The sequence below is a fragment of the Centropristis striata genome, chromosome 22 (assembly GCF_030273125.1).
Source record: "Centropristis striata isolate RG_2023a ecotype Rhode Island chromosome 22, C.striata_1.0, whole genome shotgun sequence".
Taxonomy (NCBI): domain Eukaryota; kingdom Metazoa; phylum Chordata; class Actinopteri; order Perciformes; family Serranidae; genus Centropristis; species Centropristis striata.
Genome location: NC_081538.1, coordinates 17857923 through 17879292, shown reverse-complemented (window position 1 = coordinate 17879292; position 21370 = coordinate 17857923). Strand labels below are relative to the sequence as shown.

The window sequence follows — 21370 nt, the reverse complement described above, 5'->3', positions numbered from 1 at the left end:
TTTATGTAGTGCCAGATACTCCCTCTGATGACCTTCGTGGCCAAAAATGCCTCATCGACTTCCAGTCAAAACACATTTTTTAATCTCACTGCCATTATGGTATAAAACCATGCATTCTGTAATATCAGTATTTCATTTTGAAGAAATTAGTGATATTTGACCTTTTCACTGCATTCCACCAAATTCCTCCATTTTCCCATTGTAGGCCGATGCATGAATTTCTTGTATAACCCTTATGCCCTTAAGGGTTAAAGAGACAGGCGCTAAAACGAGCGTTTTAGTCAGAGGGTGAATTCAGGTATATTAAGACAGACATAATGAGAAGTATGAACCTGAGAATGAACATGATATTCCCCCTTTAATGCTTTAAAATGTTGATACTGTATATATGTCCAGCATGTATCAGACGGTTGATGTATTGATGCTTTGTGTGCACAACTGATGACCAATAAGTTTTACTACCCACCTGGTTTTGTTGGATAATTTCCTGAGATGATGTTAGCAAGAAATTCCTTACTGCCCACAGCATTAGAAGCAGTCTGCTGATTGGCAGCATACATCAAATGCAGTCATAAAAAATTTGAGTACCAGAAGTTTAACAGAAATTTCAGTGAATTGTGTCACTTGGAATTCTAATGAGCCTTGTGTATAGGAAGAGAAAACAATTAATAATTGGCTGCCTTGAAGATAGACATATGGAGGTAAATAAAAAGGCACTTTACTCTCTGCATACTGGATTACAATGTAAAGAAAAGTCTCTCTGACGGATTGCACTTTTTACTCAGGATCTGACACAGTGCACGGAGGTGTTTTTCAGGCATGTTTTAAGGTTTTAGAGAATGTTGTCAGAAGTGTAAGCCGGTTAAAGTCTCCTGGCTACGGCCACAGCTGAAACTGAACCCCCTCCCCTCTGCCCGCCTGAAGGGGCTTTAAACTGCAGACTGGAGGTGACTCACAGCCAGCTGAACCCTGCTCACTGCGCTGACTGACAGCCAGACAGACACTCAGTCTAATGGTGCATAACTTCATGCTGTCACACTGTCGCCTTCCTCTCTTTATTCCCACCCAATCTCTAATTCTGCCTTTCTATTCTGTTTTCCCCCTGAAGTGGCCTCAAACTCACATCCAGAAGAAGATGTATTTCTGTCTGTCTGTGCCCGCCTGCCTTCTGCTGTGTCCATCTTACTCAAATACTATACTTATCCGTCTGCTGCTGGGTCTTGTATGAGTGTAAGAGAGAGGAAGAGTGCTGATGGTCAGACTATCAACCAGCCAGGAAAAGTGGTGTCTGTAAAGGTCAATGCTCAACACTGAACCCTACAACATTTTTTTTTACATGCATGATGGATGTTTATGTGCTCCGCGTGGGTGTGGGTGTGTGTGTGTGTGTGTGTGTGGTTTGGCTCAGCGTGAAATATTTTCCTTGCACCATTTGACTGAAATCTAGTAGAAGTAAACAGCTTTGTCATGCATCATAGCTCAGCAATCAGGCCTGTAATGGAATAAATGCCAGTCAGTGTGATAAGTGCTCTCTAGAAATGTTTTTTAGAAAGTATAATAAAAAAGCCAGACTGTGTGAAGAAGTGGACATATCCTCTGGGTCTGAAAGTGAAGCCAATGCGAAAGGTCTTTAAATCTGCATTCTTTCTAATGGCCAGCAGGGGGAGACTCCACTGTTTGCAAAAAGAAGTGAGAAAATGACCCTACTTCTCAGTTAATTGATTACATCAGTGAAAGTTTTCCTTAAGTTAATGGCATTAACTGTTAGTCTTCTTCAATACAGCATGATGTTCATTAGAATAATGACGGTCCATTTCACAGTAAAATAGATGATTAATATATATATATATATATATATATATATATATATATATATTGTGCTGTACATATATTGCACAGTAGTAAAGGAAATAATGCACCAGTATGTAGAAAAGTTGCACAAGACAATTGCACATTGGTTACATTAATATTGCCGTCAGTCCGTTCAGTTGGTGGAGGTCTATTGGGAACAGAACAGATAGCTAAGAAAATTAGTTCAGTGAAATTATACCATGATAAATACAATACACTGCTGCCATGGACTTATTTTTTACTAAATATGGGTGAATGTCTGCTCTCCACACAACCAGGAAATTTGTTCCCTTTGGAGTTTTCTGTTAAACAAACACCAAAACACTCGCTAATAGAGGTAAAAAATAAAATCAAATAAACAAATAAAAATTTAAATTAAACTCCACTGGGTGACAAATCCTACTTTAAATCCTTCCAGTGTCTTCTTCTTATATGTGTAGATAAATGGCTAAACATGATGACACGATGGCTTGATATGTCCAGCAGCAATGAGTTTTTCTAGCTGGAAATGCTTCATCGATTTTAGTTTTGATGCAAATCCCACAAAGAGCAAGAGCTTTCTTCTACAGCTACCACTTTCTATACAGAGAGAAATTCCTGCATCAGAGGGTAACAGCAATTTCTACACCCACTGCACCCACAATACTGGAGACATTTTTGAGTAGAAGTGCTCCCTTTTTTGTGAAAAAGCTCACTTTCTTCTTGCTACTACACTCCTGATCCACATGTATTACACAACTAAATTCAGTAAAATCCCAGAATAATTCCAGGAAAGGCAGACATTCACCAGCATAAAAAGTATGTAGATTGGAAGCAGTAAATTAAAAATAACTCCTCGAACTCCTAGAACATACATGCATACATGCATCAAAGCCCGCTGATGTAGAACAGTGAATCTGGGGGTGGATAGTTTTCTTTCAGAAGGATATTCTCCCTCCACTTGAACCTAGCTGGTATGATCTCCTTTGTTGTCACGGTTACAACATGGTGGCCCGTCCCTTATAACCACTGTTATCCACCTGCAAACAGGCTGTGACAGGCCTCCATAGAAGTGTAAATCAGGAGTGGAAGTCAGAACAGGAAGAGTGCAAACTCCTTGGAGACTCTAGTGTAATAATAACAGTGAAATCTTCTCTTCTAACCCAACCTACTGTTGATATTCTGCCAATTGGGAATAACACTGAAATCCTGTGAAAGTTTCCCATTTTTGCTTGACTTTTGAGCTGAACGCGTGTGAAACCGAAGGGGGGAAGACAGCACCATATTCAGCAGTGACTTTAGATAAGGTTCATGTCAGATAAATCCAGGAAGACTGTGTTTGCACCTAATTTCGGGGATTTTTTTTCTAGTGTCACAGTTGTAAAAATGTTCCAGAATTAGATGCCAGATGTCTATGTTAGATGCATGAATAACATAATTAAAACAATGCAAATTTAAGGCAAAAATAATACAATTTACACTTAATTTGTGTAAGTTATGTCACCATTATGAACACACTGACCTTTTCAACTAAATCTTTGTCATTTGAATTGGTAATATGATTTGGAAATGTTACAATTGTATAATATTAGATGTGTTAATTTACCAAATAAGTATGCTTCTTTTTTTCTCATAAGTTGTATTATTCATTAGTTACAACATTATAAGTGGTGTTACAGAATTGGTATTGATAAAATCAAGCAGATGGTCTGTAGAAAGACAAAAATAATCATTAAAAAAAATGAAATATATATATATATATATATATATATATAAGAGAGAAATATAAAAGTCAAATAAAAAATTAAGGAGTATGGGGGTTGTACTGACGTCTTTAGAGTCATAAACACTGACATTCATTATAAATAGATGAATGCACATGTACACACTGTTATTAATGTACTGTTTGCATAAAGTGAATTGTAGAGGGACCTCTGGAGCTTTCAGTCCGTTGTGCCACTAGCTCTCAGAATTATGTCACTTAGATCATTGGGCAAGAGATTTCTCATTGGCTGCCATACATTTGTGAAGAAGCTGCTCTCATTTCCTTTTCTTTTGGCAATGAGTCTTTCCATGGGAATTACTTTTTTTTCAATCCCATTGCTTTTACCAATGGGATTTTTTCTTGGCTGTAGAGAAGTTTCTTTAGCTACTTAGATCTTGGAAAGTGTAAGACTCCTGCTTTGGATGGCAATCCCAATAAAAACCTAAAATGTTATAATCACACTCAGCTCCTTTTCTATATGATCAGAATTCCCAAAATAATCCCAACAGAGAGATCAATAAGCACATTTTTAATAATTATCTTTTCTCTTTTTTGTCTTCTTCCCTTGTCCAGAAGCGGTGAGGGGTATCCCAGTACCTGGTGGGATGAATGGGAGTGGTATTGGTGGGACGGTTCCCACCAGCCTCAGCGGGCAGCAGCTGGCCTCTGCCATCCCCTCACCCACCGCTGGCAAGTCCTGGCGCAGCAAGTCCATGAACCTCAAGCACAGCGCCACTTCGTCCATGCTGGCCAGCCCCACACACTCGCCCTCACCCACCCTTTCACCCCAGGGCTCTGAAAGCCTCCAGCCGCACAGAGGCGACGGGTCAAAAGTAGGGTCAGCTGGCGGTGGAGGATCCCAGAGGTCCATGCTGGAGAAGTTCCGCCTGATCAACCCCAGATCGGCTTCACGAACGTCTCCGTCTGTGGCAGAGATGTCTCTGCAGGAGGAGGACGACCTGTCGGAGTACGGTGAGGACGTATTGACGCCCACGGGGTCGGTGTGCAGCAGCGGCAGTAGCAGCGCTACGGCCAAGCAAATATCTACCAAGACCACCTCACCATCCCTCACGGCATCGAGCAAGACTTCCTCTTCTTCTTCACCCTCCCCTTCATTTTCAAAAGCCAACGGCAGCAGATCCATGGCCTCATCCAAAGACAAGGAGGACAAAAGCAGATCTGGGAAGTCTTCTAAGGACAGCTCTCCACCCAAAGAGGAGCGCGAGTCATTTGCTGACCCCACCAAGAAGACCTCCAAAATTGCCAGCCTCATCCCTAAGGGAGGTAAGCCAGCATCTGGAAAGAAAGATGGAGGCTCCTCTGTGTCCAGCGGCATCCCCAAACCAGGACTTAAAGCTCCTTCCACCTCAACATCCAAGACGCAGAATCAGCCGCAGGGCCAAAGCCAGGCCGCCTTAAACAGCAGCGGCAACATGCGGGGAGGAGACGGCGACAGAGCCAAGCTGACGAAAGGAGGGCAGGGTGGGAGTTTTTACATCCAGCGCTCCGGTGGAGGCCCAGAGGGCAAAAGGACCAGCATGACCTCCTCCACCAGCACCTCGGCCCTGTCTGGGTCCAGTGGGATGCTGGGAGGAGGAGGAGGGGGGCGGAGGAGGAGGTGCTCTTGGAGGGAATGGAGTAGTTCAGCTTCCTCAGCAGCAGCAGCACAACCACCCCAATACTGCCACTGTGGCCCCCTTCATGTACAGGTGAGACATGTGTGTTCATGTGTGTGTACAGGTGCATCTCAATAGGAGGCCAACATTTCCATATTAAACATACTTTTTAAAATTGGTCTTTTGTAATATTAACATTTTTTTGAGAAACTGAATTTTAGGTCTTCATTAAATGTAAGCCATAATCATTGTAATTACAAGAAATTAAATAAATTAAGACATGAAATGTTTCATTAATAATGTAATGGACCTCTATAATGTGTTGTTTCCACTTTTTGAATTGAATTACTGACTTAAATAAACTTTCTATGATTTTCTAATTTATTGAGATGCACCTGTATGCACTAACATTCATAAGACACAAACGAAATGAGCAAAGCTTTTTCCTTCCAACTTCAACCTCACTTTTTTCTCACATAGCCCAATGTATTGACCCTTTTGACACACATACAGTATATTTCTGGAGCACTGGTGATCAGCTGGTGCTCCCCACTGTGCATCTTGCTCTCACCTCCGCATCTCTTCACAGTCATTACAGAACAAATTAACATCCACTGCCTGACGCTTGCCAAAGCCTATTATTTAACTGTCTGGGTTTCATCTTTGATGTGAGAATCCAGACATTGGCAGCATAAGGAACCCTTTCCTCTTCTCTTCATTCAACCGGTGTTGTTTTGATGCCATGCAGCTGGCGCGTGGTTCCCTGGCGTTACAGCCACCAGAGGTGCAGGAAGTGGGTAAATCTGCCCAGCAGGGCCGATTTTCTCTTACAACAGCAGAGGTAATCCAAATGAAAAAAATGGAGGAGCCGCCAAAGTCTCTGGGATGCCTTTGTGCTCCGAGAGAAAGAGAGTTAGGAATCCCATTAAACAAGACTTAATCCTTCACCCCTTCTCTCCCTCTTCGTCTTCCTCCTCCGTTGTGCGCAGTCAGCTCTGCCACAGAGAGCTGTGCCTCTTTCGAGCATTAGCATTACTTTAATCCCACACATTTAGCAAGTAAAAACTGCTGTGAATATCAGTCCTGGGCTGATAGTGGGTGATAGTCAGTTGTGAAGAAAGGACCCCAAAATGAAACTGTAAAGCCAACCCACTCAATGAGAAAAAAGTAAGCACTGAGTGAAGAAAGAAGTGTACTATCTGTGATGTCACCTGCAGGTTTCTGAAGGAACATTTTGAAGCCTCGACCTGGACCTCAAAATGTTGCCATAGCAAGCAAACAATAGCCACTACTGCTGCTTCTCAACTTGCCTTGCACTGTTTTTTTTTAATGAAATCATCACCAAAATTGTAAATTTTAACAGAGTTTCTGGGTGTGTCCTTCCTCACATCAGTACAGTTTGAGGTTCTAGTGGCCATTAGTCAGAGATTATTGTCAGTATTTGGTGTCTATTGGCACAGCAACAATCATCCAAGCATCCTTACTAAATAGGAAGTGTTCCAGGATTGGTTACAATGGAACTTCGTGCAGGACTAGTTGGTGAATTACTGTGGCTAGCAGGCTAATGGCTAACACACTAGCTCCCTAAGCTTCTTGATGTTTTTTTTTCCGTACTGGGCTGTTTAATACCCCAGGCATTTTATTCTTATCATTGTCATCCCATGGAGACGTCAAAAGTTCATGAAGAGGGGAAAAACCATGCACTGTAGAAAAAAAGTGGACATAGACATGGCAACATCAACTATTGATTTGTGGCCAATCATTTTGAAGCCTCACATTGGCAGCTTGGCCATCGGCTTTTATTTTTCTTTAAAACCAGAAGTGACCATATTTGTAACAGAGGGTGGAGCAGGTGAGAAGAATGCTAAATTATCAGCTAGTGCTAACTTTCTAGCGTGGTTAGCAAGGTACATCCATAAGTGTGTTATTAACTGGAATGCTAATTTTAGCTAGCGAAAAAGAGTCTTAAAAACAAAATGCACTTCTTGGAGAAAAAAGACAGTCGACTCCTTATAGTCTTTTAGTACAACTGAACACTGACATTTTTAGGTGACTAAAATGATACAATTAACTCTCATGCACTCAAAACACTGTAAAGGGTTAAAATTCTGAGACATAAACACAGGCAAGTTAAGGCTATTTAAATGTACACGAGTCACTGTGGTAAAGACCTGTCAATCACCTGTCGTTAACCACGCCCCAAAAGCATCACCTGCTTTATTGTCTATTTTACTTTAAATGTGACCAGAATTTATAAAATGAACATCATGCTGTATTGAAGAAGACTTGAAATTAGCGATTGAGACCATAAACCAAAGGAAAATGTTTACTGACATAATAAATCAGGTGAGAAGTAGGGTCATTTTCTCATAGGCTTCTATACAGTCAGATTTCATATTGCCTCCAGTGGAATGGCTCCCTGCTGTCCATTAGAAAAAATGAGGCTCATGTCACCCCTCTACCCATGTCCTCTGTGCCAAGAAATGTCCTTGTGGGCATGTTTCAGTCGCCTCCACCTTGGTCCTCCTCTTCTCATTCTATAAATGTTCTTCCTCACCACCAGGGCTCACCCAGCATGCAGACAGTAAGCGTAAAGGCCTCCTGCTGTGCTGTAATTTACCATCATTTTCAGGCCAATTAGGCATCTTTGTCTTGTTCGCTTTCTGTTCTATGCCCACTTTAAGTTGTTGCCTCTGCCAAGTTGAATAGAGCAGTGTGCTTGTAGGACTCTGCTGCAGTTAGTGTGCAGGATGGATTTGTACTCTCTGCCCACAAACACAGAGAGCTCGATAATGTAACTGTATCCTCTGCCCTCCTCTGCACCCATAACCAAAGCTTACCCGACACATTAAAAACAAGCCTTATCGGAATTAGGGAAGTTACCCTTCCTTTTAAAAGTAGCATATCATTTTTAGCACATAATAATTTGCTACCTTTTCCTCACTTATCTGCATTCTTATGTTTGGCCAAAATTGTTGCATGCAGCAGCAGTAGTAGATATCTCTGTCTGTTTTTGTGAATTCACTGGCGTGAGGGAAGCTTGCAGGAAGAAAAAAAAAAAGCTTTTTCACATGAGCTGAAGTCACAGACTGATGCTGCTGTCGCAATTGGGAGCCAATTTTTATCTGCAGCTCTGCAGGTGGTGGTGGTGGTCCCTGGACTGTGTGTGTGTTGTGTGTATGGGAGGAAGTGAACACTATGCAGTAGCCTGTGCTGTTCTGTTTGTGTGTTTTTGTAGACAAGCTGTGCTGTGTATATTTCAGGTTTTTGATGTGCATGTGGTGAAAGTGTTAGTTTGCACACTTTTCACCATGTGTGTGTATTTTATTGTGTTTGTGTGTGTATCAGCTGCCACCGTGTTTAACTGTTTGTCAGTTTTTAGCAGTTTGTACATACATGGTTTTCTTGTCCATCACTGTGCACGCGTGTGCGTAGGACTGTAATCTCATGAAGTGCATTGGACTCCATCCTTGTTTCTTCACATCAGCAAACAAACAGTGAAGCGTCTTGCAGCTCAGAGCTGAGGAGGAGAGCCAGTTGCACATAAACACATATTTCATGCACGCACACTCACAGAAAACATCTCATCAGAGACCGTCCCCTCCTCCCTTTAGAGGTGTCCATCTGTTGAACATGTGACTGAGACTAAAAACAGAGTCAGAAATTCAAACTCTTTTCTTGTTTGACATCACAGAGTGGATGAAGAAGGAGAGAAGATTCTGGCTGCTGCTTAGCACTAAAATCTCTCAGTTACTGATCTTTCTAACCCTTAAATTCCAGCTGAACAAACACTCTGCTGTTTATGTGGTGCTAAATTTTTAATGTGATAATAGTTTTTATGCCTCTAAACCAAATGGTGCTAATGGGACGGAAGAAATTTTCATCCATGGAAATAATTATTCCAACACAAAACTATCACATCTTCATAGTTAAGTTAAGATAGGATTTTGTCTGCAGCACTGGAGAAAAAGTGTGTGAAAAGAATAGTTTACCCTAAAATAATATAAAATGTATAGTACTCACCAATGGTGGAAGAAGTATTCAGATCCCTACTTAAGTATTAGTACTAATACCACACTATGAAATTACTCCACTACAAGTAACAGTCCTGCAAAAACTTACTGAAGTAAAAGTACAAAAGTATCAGCATCAGAATGTACTTAAAGTATCAAAAGTAATGCAGAGTGGACCCACTCAGCCGTACCTGGACAAGAGTAAAATGCTGCTTACATAAATGCATCAAATATAATAATGAAATAATATATTTGGAATATATACATAACAATATAATTTTAACAATATAATTTGATGTGGTTTAATTTATAAACATGCATAATTATTTTAAATTGATTGCATATTTTCATGTTGAATCTCGACTTGAAAAGTAACTAAAGCTGGCAGCTAGATGTAATGGAGAAAAAAGTACAATATTTGCCCCTAAAATGTAGCGGAGTAGAAGTATAAAGTTGCATACATGGAAATACTCATGTAAAGTACAAGTACCTCAAAATTGTAGTACTGTACTTGAGTAAATATTTCCACCACTGGTATTCACCTCCCGAGGCTGTTTGCACTGCCAGAAAAATATTCTATTAAATGGATGAGAGCAAAGCACCTGAAGAAAAGATAGCAATGGTTTTAAAACTAACTAAAACAACTGTTTTTGCTAAAATATTGTTAAACAGATTTGAAATGACTGGAAATGCTTTTACAGGAGAATTCCAATCCGGAAAATGCTTTCGTCACCAGTACTTTAGGGGAAATTGTTGTGTTTAGTTTTCCATGAGCCATTTTGATGATGCTGCACGAGAATTTTCAAAATGTTTTATAACATTTTTGCCTTTTATACTTTATCTCCTGTTGTTCCCATACAACAAAAACTTAATTCCCAATTACATTTCAGGAGAAAACATATTTTTTCCTGAAACACGTGGTTAACATTGTCTACGTTTACAAGCATGCAATAGTCCAATTACTGGGAATAATCAGGTAGTGTTAATTATCTGATTTAACGCGTTTACATGTACTTCAGTAATGCAATGAGTGAAAAAACCTGATACGTGATTCAGTCAAATTTCTTGGATTTCTTCCCAAGTACAGTTTTTAAGAATTTTGTCTTGCTGCATTTCAATGCTCATTACATCATTGCACATTTGAGAGTGAATGAATGAACATTTCAGTAAATACTCCTATCCCTCTTTTGAGAACACTGTAGTCTCTGTTTCCAGATACCTCAGCCTGCCGTTATAACCCCAGTGTATTATTTGTTCTTTGTGCCTGCAGGACTTTCTCAGAGAACGACTGCACCATGGTGGCCCCAGCAGACCCCTGCCTCAGCCCCACCAAGGGTGAGCTGGTCTACAGCAAGACAGCCAAACAGTGCCTGGAGGAGATATCAGGTAGAGCAGCTCAGCACACACACTGCGGGCTCTGCATGTATGATATTTCTCCGTGTGGGTGTGTTAACATGCACATGCTTCTGAGCATTAGCATTTGTCTCTTGTTATATTTGTCATATAGGGATTTAACCTTCATCTGCTGTTCAGTATGTTTATGTAACTCATGCTGACCTGCTGCAGCGCTGCTCTACATGTACAATTGGTTTTACTTACATTTAGACTGTATTACATTATGGATCAGCTGCTCCACCTCATATATGAGCAAGAGCATGCAGGATAGTTAAAATGTAGCTGCAGGATGGGAGAGATTATATATATATATATATCCTTTTTAACCAGGTAAAAGTCTTATTGAGATTAAAAAAATCTCTTTTCCAAGAGAGACCTGGTCAAGAAAGCAGCATGAAAAGAGACAAGTTACAACATTTAAATACAGTTATCATAAACAATTAAATACAAATAAATACAAATACAGCCATAACAACAACACTGAAGGAGCCTCAGTCGCCGACTTATAATGAGCAGTCACACCGACTAAGGGAAATTATTTCTTTTTCCTTTAGAATCAATTTAAATTCACCGATTGTGATCAACTCAGACAATTTCAATTCTTTTGCAAATTGTTCCATGATAAAGGAGCGAAACTAAAAGCTTTCTTACCTAATTCAGTTCTCACTCTTGGCACGAGCATCTGTACAATATTATGAAGGCTACTGCTGTTGATAACACAATGTGCTGGTGTTGTGAAGTTGATGTGTGTTTCGTGCATGTTTATTGGTGTTTACTGGGGGGGATCCCTGTTCCGTGCTGGTTTCATGTAGCGATGGGAAAAGGTCAGCGCTGACAGTCGGACACAGGGAGCATCTGCAGCTCTTTGTTTACGTCCCTGCAGGCTGCCATCATGTGTTACAATCCCAGCTCTGCAGCCTGGATAGCAACATGACACATCATCATCACTACATACTAAGAGTGTAACAGGACACTGAAGTCACAGCATGCTCCGAGTCACAGTTTGGTGCAAGTTCGCCACAAAAAACGAAGGATTTTTTTGTTTTTGTTTACTGTATTTTGAAAAGACAGTAGTGTAAGTGTTGAGGACAGACACAATCTGCTGGGGACTGAGGTAGCATTAAGCCCACTTGCAACTTTAGCAAGCTATTTATATTATTCAAAAAATGTGAAACATTCAAACAATTCTATATTTCACTATGCACACACTTAACCACACTTAAGTGTTGTAACTTAACAGTGTTTCAGTTAGTTCCTCCCTTGTTATACACTCACCAGCCACTGTGTGTACCTAATAAAGTGGCGTTGTGGTCTTCATCTGCTTCCAGGTTGGATGTGTTTTGCGTTCAGAGATGGTCTTCTGCAGACCTTGGTTGTAGTGAGTGGTTATTTGAGTTACTGTTGAACCAGTCTGGCCATTCTCCTCTGACCTCTGGCATCAAGACTCACTGGATATGTTCTCTTTTTCAGACCATTCTCTGTAAACCCTAGAGAAAATCCCAGTAGATCAGCAGCTTGTGAAACACTCAGACCAACAGCCATGCCACGTTCAAAGATTAGATTTGATTAGATTAGATTATACTTTATTGATCCCACAACAGGGAAATTCACTTGTCACAGCAGCAAAAACAGAAGCAAAAGGTGTGAATATAAGTTACAGAAAGACATAAAAGAAATAAAAGGTCAAACACAACGAACAGACAGACAATATGCAATAAACACGGACAAGTAACAAACAAGTGCAAAGATGAGCAAAACAAGTACTAAAGCAGTTTGAATGATAAATATAAATTCAGATCAAAGATGAATATAAAAGCGATGATGAGTAGTGGTGGTGATTGAAACAGAAGCTACAACATCACATTACAAAGTCACTTAAATCACATTTCTTATCCATTCTGATGCTTAGTTTGAACTTCAGCAGCTAGTCTTCACCATGTCTACAGGTCTAAATGCATTGAGTTGCTGCCATGTGATTAGATGATTGGATATTTTTCGTAAAACAGCGTACAGCTAAAAGTTTCCAGGTGGAAAATTTAGCTTGTGAAGTTTGGTTCCATATCACGTGCATTAATACAGCATATATATGTGTGTATATATATATATATATATATATTGTTTGTAGCTGCGTGCTCCAGACTGTGACAGTACGGTACAAACATACAAACTGTTTGAGCCTCAGTATATAAAGTTAATTACTGCCCCAGCACTGGGATGGCTTCTGCAAAGTGTTCCTTCACATTTGATAGATATTTTTACCCAAAGCTCCTACAGTGCTATTAGTTCACATATTTGGAGCCAGATGGAGCAATGGATTGACTTCACACACACTACATTGGAGCTCTGGGTATAAGGGGAGTTTAAAGCCTTCAAGCAAGAGAAATTGAGGTGGTGGTTTGAAGGATGAGAGGTTGTAATCATTCAGAAACAGGAATAAGTTCTTCTCATAAACTCTGAGTTCGGGATCCTTTTCGACCATGACTTTATTAACACCTACTCGACAGAAAGCTGCTGGTGGAAATCAAACCATACTGTTTGTTTGCAAAGACGGCAAACATCTTTATTGTCTTTTAATTACAGTCAGTGGACATCTGTGCAATTGAGCTTCTGCGGCTGAGAGGTCAGAGCTGGGGGACGCCTGACCAGTTTGAAGGAGTTTCTAACCACAAACTTAAATTCCAGACAAGGAGCAGGATGAGAGGTTAAAGCAGGCAATGCACAACCACAACACACACTGCTGGCACAGAGAAAGACCATTGTTTCAATTGCATTGCTTACCTTTTGAAAAGCATCACAACTGCATCCCATTCATGCATTGCCTTATATTCATAAACCATGATCTGCTGTATTAAGTAGAAAATGCCACTCGGTTCAAATGGTTGAGATCTTAATTTGGAATGAAACTCCGTCCTTATAATAACAGAAATAACAGAGGTCACCATGGATGACAAATGAAACAAGCAACTAACTCAGTTGAAAAATAAGATGTCAAGTTTAAAGTGAAGCCAGAAAGACTTGAATCGTCTACAAAGCGCAGCGAGCACAAACAACAGCGCGTGATTACAGGTTTGGGGATGTCAGGTCGGCGGTGACATTCCAGACATTTTGCTTTGGTCGCGGCTTTTCCCAAGCCCATCATTTAAAGGATGGAATTAGACTGCAGCGCCGAGCGTTGCCTTTGTTTGGGGTCCATTTCAAACACTTGCTCTTTGTTGTCACACGTTTCATGGTCTTTTCACATCCTTCGCTTTTCCCGACTCTTTCTCCACACAGAGGCAGAAACAAGTCTCTGAGAGGGAAATTCAAGCGTATGCATACCGCAGATACCACATGACAAGCCTACTCATTTTACATATACCGTATGAGATCTTTATTTACATGTTGATTTCAAGTTTTGTGAAATTGCTTGTAGACAAGAAAAGTAAAAACAGCAGAGGGTAATCTCAGAAGTAATTTTTATGGGTTTTTTTTTCTGTTTTGATTAATAATGCCTAGTGTTGTCAAAATGACCACATTAATTACTGCGATTCATTTGAAATATTTATGGTGTTAAAACAAATTAATGCAAAATTAATTAACTGATTAATTTACTTTCCCAAGCTTAATTCACTCAAGTCCTGCCCCCTTTTGCTACTGTTAAAAAAAAAAGCAGACCAACAAAAATACTAATAATAATCAAAAATAAAAGTTCCAGGCTTTAGCCAATATGAAGATACAGTGGATCAATTGGTACCATGAATAATGAATAAATAAACTGCTTTTCTAGTCTTAGTGACCACTCAAAGCGCTTTACACTACAAACTGCGCTCATTCACCCATTCACACACACATTCATACACTGGTGGCCGAGGCTACCCTAAAAGGTGCCATTTACCATCAGGAATTCATTCACACGCCCAAGGATACATGTAGGCTGCCATGGTCAGAGATAAACCTCCGACCTTCTGACCATCTACCAACTGAGCCACAGCCTCTGTAGTGATATATTTGTCAGGAAGACATCTAAATAGCGCTCTAAAGTTGAGTGAAAATGTTTCCAAGAATAAAAGGCATGGCCGATTTCAAAGGGGCCATGGAATGGGTTCTATGGGTACCCATGAGTCTCCCCTTTATAGACAAATACCATTATTACAAGCTACAGTCTTAAGACTGAAAAAAACACTTAATCACAGCAAGCTGTGCAATCAGTTATTTTTGTTTGATTGACAGCCCTGACAATTCAACAAATATTGTGAAAAGCTGCTTACTGATATGTAGATTGGTAACTCAAAGGGTATAAACATGATTAGGATATATGGTTTCTGAGGGAACTGCTTCCAGTAGCTATCGGTAGCTACGATTAAAAAATGTGTTGGAGACAGCTGTGACCAATAGCGACAGGCTAATAAAGGCTGCACTGATTGATGGGGATATGTTGGTTCTGTGGTCTCATTGTTGATCCACGATAAGCTGTGGGACTCACCGCTTCAGCTCCTCAAGATAGCATTTAATTAAGTCGGGCGGCCAGCGTGGTGCAGCAGGGGCTGCAAGCTTACAGGTGCTGCTGTCCAAACAACTCACTGTCACAGTGTGAGCCGAAGATGGAGAGACAGAGAGAAAAGGTGAAGGAGAGCGCGAGGGAGGAAAGATAGGGGAGAGAAGTGAACGGAAAGTGAGGGATTAAGAGAAAGAGAGGGTGATAAGCAGGGAAGGAGGGCTGAGAGAGAAAGAGAGAGAGAGAGAGAGTACTGCAGGGTGCATGCAGGAATGAACAAGCAGACCGACAGCTATGTGAGCCCGTTCGCCGGCTTCTCCACCCGCTCATTCTCCGCTGTGAGGAGAGAGGGACCGTCACAGAGTCAGAGGGAAGGCAGGAGAAGTGTGGCGGCGAGCTGGTAATTAAAGGAGAGACAGAAGGTGGAGGGAGAGAGATAAGAGTGACTGAAAAGAGACTGTCGTTTAATAGGGGGAAGAGATAAAGAGTGTGTGAGCGCAGGAGGGAGAGAGAACGTGTTAGTGAGGGAAGGGAGATGTAGCGACTCGTTCATCCACGCCCCTGACTGTGGTGGAGGAAGAGAAAGGAGCCAAGAAGACAGGCAGAAAGCATGAGGACAGGAGAAGGAGTGGAAGAAAAAAGTGTTTGCGTCTGGCTCAACGTCTGACCACGAGCATGGACTGGCTCAAGGATGGATCTGGATTCTACCTACATGCCTGAGAGAGAGGTTTTCTCTCCCATCTTCGCCCTGTGCTTGCTTTCCCTCCAGCCCTCCGAAGCCTGGAGCTCAGTCGGGAGGCGTGGGACGTGGGGACACATCTCCCAGCCTCCTCCGTCCTCCGCTTCCTCCTTCCCTCCATCTGCTCTGCCCGTGACAGTGCAGCCAAGATGTGAAAGAGAGAGCTGCGCACAGGTAGATCCACTTGCATGTGTAGTTGATCCACTGGAGGCGAAAAGGTAAGAAAAAAGGGAGGGAAGCGGCGAGCTGAGATGAAGAGAGGAGCAGAGTTCTCGGTGTATCAGGGAGGCAGCCCGGCACGGCGGCCTCCCCAGCCTCTCCCCGACAACCTCAACCTGCGGATCAAGCAGCGCTCGCTCACAAACCTGACCCTGCTCAGCGACGGCGAGCAGCGGGTTTACTCCTTCGAGCTCGACGAGCCAACGTCTCGTCTCGCACAGCCTCAGAACTCTTCATCGTACTCATCCAGCACACAACGGGCAGGAGGCAGCCTGCAGGGAAGCCCTCGCAAGGAGGTGGTCGCAAGGGGCGGAGGTGTGCGGGGCACCAGGGCTCGATCCCTGTCGCTCTCCCTCACCAAGGTGCTTTCTCAGTCAGAACACTCCCTCATCCCCGTGCCTTGGAGATGCACAGGTGCAGGCGGGCGCCCACAACGGGCGTCGTACAGCGGCCACCCACGGACCGAGCTGGTGCGGACTTCCAGGGAGGAGGGGGCGACGGATGAAGAGGGCAGCAGCGGGCGTTCAGACGAGGAGCCGGCGGCTGGCAGGGGCGGAGGGAAGCGGGCAGGCAGGGAGAAGGACGGCGGGTACTGGGCAGAGGAGGAGGTTTCAGGGGGAGGTCCTCGAGAGGGGACGGCTCAGCTGGATAAAGAGGTGATCCTCACCATGCTGGGAGACCTGGAGCAGGTGCTGCACACACAACCTCGCCCACGTAAGTCAGCAAATCCCAGGAAATGAGCATGACACATAGACACAAATAACTTGCGGACTACATGCTTCAAACATGAAAGGATTACTATGACAACACCACAAATTGGAAACTTTTACAAAAAGTTATGTTAATGGAAATTTTTGTTAAGAGTTAAAATCGCACATTTAAGCAGAATATTATAAAGTCAAAGCAGAAAAAGCCTTCAGTAAGCTGGTTATTTTCTTAATCCTCACGATGGGGAAACCTTTTTCTCAGGGAACACTATTAGCATTTTAAGACATTATTTAAAAAGAAATTTGTGAGACAAGGCTATAGCACACACACCCTTCCTCGTGCAATTCACACACTCACACACAAGATTTACACAAGCGGCAGTAGTTTGAATTCATGGGCACAGGCAGATAAAAAGATCCCTCTTACATATACACATCCTTTTTATCACTCGCATCCGCACACTGTCACAGTCTGCAAATGAGGCTCTCCACTGTGTGCAGCATTGTGAAGTGATGTACTGTGAATTAAGCAGCTGGAGTCTAACATGTACCTACAGGTGCCTCGCCATACCTCGACAGTAGCTCTATTAAAGCTTGGGCGAGCTTGCCATGGGGTCTGATTTGTGCCCATGCACAAACCTGGCTTTGATGTGAGAGGAAAGAAGGGATGTGGGAAGGGGATGTTCAGCTGATTAGATGGAGCTTCTTTTTTTTAAATGTAGATGTGACAGTAGAGACGCTACAGATAACGCAAAGTAAAATGCGCAGCACAGCAGCTGTAGCAATGAGGAGGTTGCTGATTTGCTTTAAGCAGGTTGAGGCATGATGCAGCATAAAGAAATACCTTGAGATGGTGGAAAATCAACACCTCACCCACTGAAACCCACAGCTTTTATTACTTGCACCTCCCTCACTGCGTGTGAATCACATAGCCAACGTGATCAATAGCTTATTATTACACCTTTGCTTGTGTGTGTGCTTATCTACAGGTGCTTTTTTTTCTTTTTGGCTACATTCACACTGCAGACAATACCTGATTTGTTTCTCAATTCAGATCTTGAAGGCAGGCTGTGTCCATTGTTATTTGCAACTGATCAAATTGTGTGTCCAGACATCAACAACCTATTTGCATGGGTTGCTGGGGTAATGACGTAGGCATCACTATATAGCCACCCTGGTGACGCAGATTTCCATCGTGGTAGTGTGAGAAATTGACAATGGCAGTGCCAAGGTGTGGTACAGAATTCCTCCAGGAGGCAGGTATTAATTGCAATGTTCCATGTTGCAGTCATAGTCTAGAAGCCACATGGTTACCTGCTCACAAAAAGAACCTTGAAAACCAATTTGAGACAAACACTTGTTGAAGTCCAGTTGGAATCGTATGTCAAATGAGGCTTGGGTGGTATCCGTTTTGTCATACCATTCAGTTATTTCTTTGCACGCAGTATACACAAACAAACTTTATTTGTGTTTGTCTGTAACGCCCCCCTGGCTGCCTGACCTTTACCCAAACAGGGACTGATACCCCTTTTCCACCAAGGCAGATTGACAATTGCCAAAGAACCCGCTCCTTGCCAGGAAAACTAGTTCCAGAGCGGCACCAACTTTCTGCCCGTCATGAACCATGAACCACTTACGTCAGGGGCTGGGGGCGGGATTAAAGTGACCAACAAGACCAGCGAAAACGGCTATCATTATTTTTATTTCATTTGTTTAACCGCAAAGTGATCAATACGGGCTAGTGTGAGTGAGCCAGCTTTAGTGGTTAGATCACTTGAACCAACTGAGAACCAGCACAAGCACCAGTCAGCACTAGAAGCAGGTTTGCATTGGTTGAAAAGGTTAGGGGTAATTTTAGTTTTAAAAGTCCTGTAAGTTGCTATGTTTCTCAGCTAAGCTACCTAGAGACTGACCTCTGGTGGCAGTTGCTCTGCATTACACAAAAGCAGCACAACTACCAGTTTTAAAAGAACTAAGAGAAGCTTCATTACTTCTGAGGGCATTGAAAAAAAATCATACTGTCAGCATTTCAAAATACCCTGTTTATACTGTGATCCCACCTAAGCTTATTTCAAACCATTCGCTAATGTGGTTTGGATCTGTTTTGGAAAAAAATGCATGTGTTTTTATGCTGTCCAAGCTTTCTAAAATCAATCTGGATACAATCTGGATATATAAAAACAGATTTGGGCTGGTAGTCTAAACAAGACCTTTATGTGCATGCAAACCCCCATATTTGTGTCTCTATGTGTACCAGAGATCTATTGAGATAGCCGAGAACCCACTTCCATCTTTAAATTACTCTTTCAAAGAATCCAGCTGCTGTCGTGGCAGTTTGAGCTTTTAGCCTCTGGGAGAAGTTGTCGTTGATACGTATTAACAAGCTCTCAATGTGCTGCAGCCTCTGTTAGCAAACACATTCAGCAACAGGGCTGTGAAATTGCGTGTGGATACATCAGTCTGTGTGTGAGAGCTGCCATAGCGACACGCCACTGACTGGCAGCCAAAGATTCATTAAGGCTGATTTCTGACAAACTGCTGCAACAAGGGTAGAGCTAGATAACTCTGTGTGTGTGTGTGTGTGTGTGTGTGTGTGTGTGTGTGTGTGTGTGTGTGTGTGTGTGTGTGTGTGTGTGTGTGTTATAATTAGATGGCTGGGATGGTGCCCTAATAGTATGCAGCTAGAGCGAGGGGCATCAGCACCAGATAACATGCATTATTGAAAGAGAGGGGGAGAGAGAAGCACCCACTGGTACAGTATGTGTGTGGGTGTGCTGGAGTGTGTGTCTGTATGTGTAAATGTGCCAGTCCCAAATTACAGTCATTTGCATTATGATGCGTCAAGTTTATCTCCAGCAGCTTTTGTTCTACACCCTGTATGTGTATGTGTGTGTGTGTGTGTGTGAGAGAGAGAGATTGTTTGTGCACCTTCCCTTCATCTCTGCCCTTTTCCATACTCCCCATGGACCAGGTCTCAGTTTGGCTGCTTCTCAGCCTCACTGGGCCAAGAGCTGGACAGCAGCTTGAATCCAAATGAATGCTTTGTGGCTTCTCACCTCTCTGTAGTGTTGAATACTGAAGTGGAAACACCAGCCATACATGTGTAAAGTAGCAGCCACGTTTGGATATTAGGTGCTAGGGATTTAGCTGCACACGTCTGCTACTCTTGTTGATCTGCAAAACAGTGCTGAGCTGGTAGGGCTGTACAGAATGTCATTTTTTCACAGTATAAGCAACAAGACTGTCCTCCCACAAAAGGACAGGGGACATCTGCTAGTGATGACTCAGCGTCCTTTGGTGACTGTAGTTATTACAATATAAGCCAAGATGGACATGATTATGCACAGTATAAAGAGTAACAAGGTCCGTTTTGGTGGGTAGGAGAGTCAGTGGATGGGTCAAATAAACACAGGACTTTGACCCTGAAGACTGTGCTTTCCCAACTTTGAACCACTTTGAAACTAGGGCTGGGCGATATATCGATCTAAAAAATGTATCAGTATATTTATTTTTTTTTCTAATTTTTAATTAGACCATATCACATATATCGATATAGTTCAAATTTGCACTGTGATCCTTGCTCCAGGCAAGCAGCTGACCCGGAGCTCTCTTGCCTGCTCATAAAAACAGCTGACCAATAGATTCATCAAGTATTCATGCGACAGATAAATAATCACCAACTATTTTGGTAATACATGGTAAAAAATGCTGTTTCCAGCCCATTTTCTGCTTTTCTATTTCATATCAAATAAAACTAAATATTTTAGGAAAGACACCTTGGAAAAAACTGGGATGAATTTTTACTGTTTTCTGGCATTTTATGGATCTAATGATTAATTGATCAGTTAGGAAAATAATTGATTAATTGATTATAAACATATTCTAATGTAAGCTTTAATAATTAAGCTTTGAAGCATTAAGCTCTTCGGTACAGCCCGTCTTATACGTATTGTGTTTTGGACTGACTGTTAGCTTTTATATTCAAAAGAGAGAGGCACCAGTGTGTGTGTTCGTGTTTGTTTGTCTGTGAGACGCAGTTGTGTTGCTGAAAATTCAGCTGGTGCCTACCGTGCAGGGGAGACCTCTCACTCCTGTACCGCAGTGAATTGCTCACACGCTCGCACACACAAAAGGAAGCATAAATGCACACACACGCCTTGGGCTGCATCTCAATGTTGCATGAAGTGTCCGTTCATGATGGAGACTCCAGGGCCAGATCTCCTCATGTCACTTTTATAATGGGATTGTAATTGGATCTTTCTCGAAGGGGCCCTGGTGAGAGCAGGGGAGAAGAGGAGATGAGCAGGGAAGAAGAAGAAGAACTAGAAAAAAAGGAAGAGTCACATAGCAGTGATGCTTTGAGTTTGTGCTGACAGACATCCATCTCCTGTTAAATTCTTGGACTGGATCTCCTTTCCTGAAGGAGCTGCAGCCTACTGAAAAATGACAATAGCGCATCTTTCTGGGCTTCAAAGGAGAGTCTTCGCCTCTCAGTGTTGCTTCAGATGTGTTTCATCCTGACAGGAATAAATTCAGGGCACAGAAGCTTCCGTACATTGGCAGGGAACACAGTTTTGTGACGGTGATCGTGTAAATTCCTTCTCTAGTAAGT

The 21370-nt window shown here is 42.3% G+C and overlaps 1 protein-coding gene across 1 annotated transcript in view; it reads left to right on the top strand.

The window, feature by feature from the left end:
• nav3 (neuron navigator 3) overlaps positions 1-21370 on the top strand; it is a 248969-nt gene that overhangs the window by 136026 nt on the left and 91573 nt on the right. The window contains 3 exon segments of the mRNA XM_059325699.1: positions 4169-5190; positions 5192-5304; positions 10495-10610. Coding sequence (XP_059181682.1) covers positions 4169-5190; positions 5192-5304; positions 10495-10610 — 1251 coding nt within the window.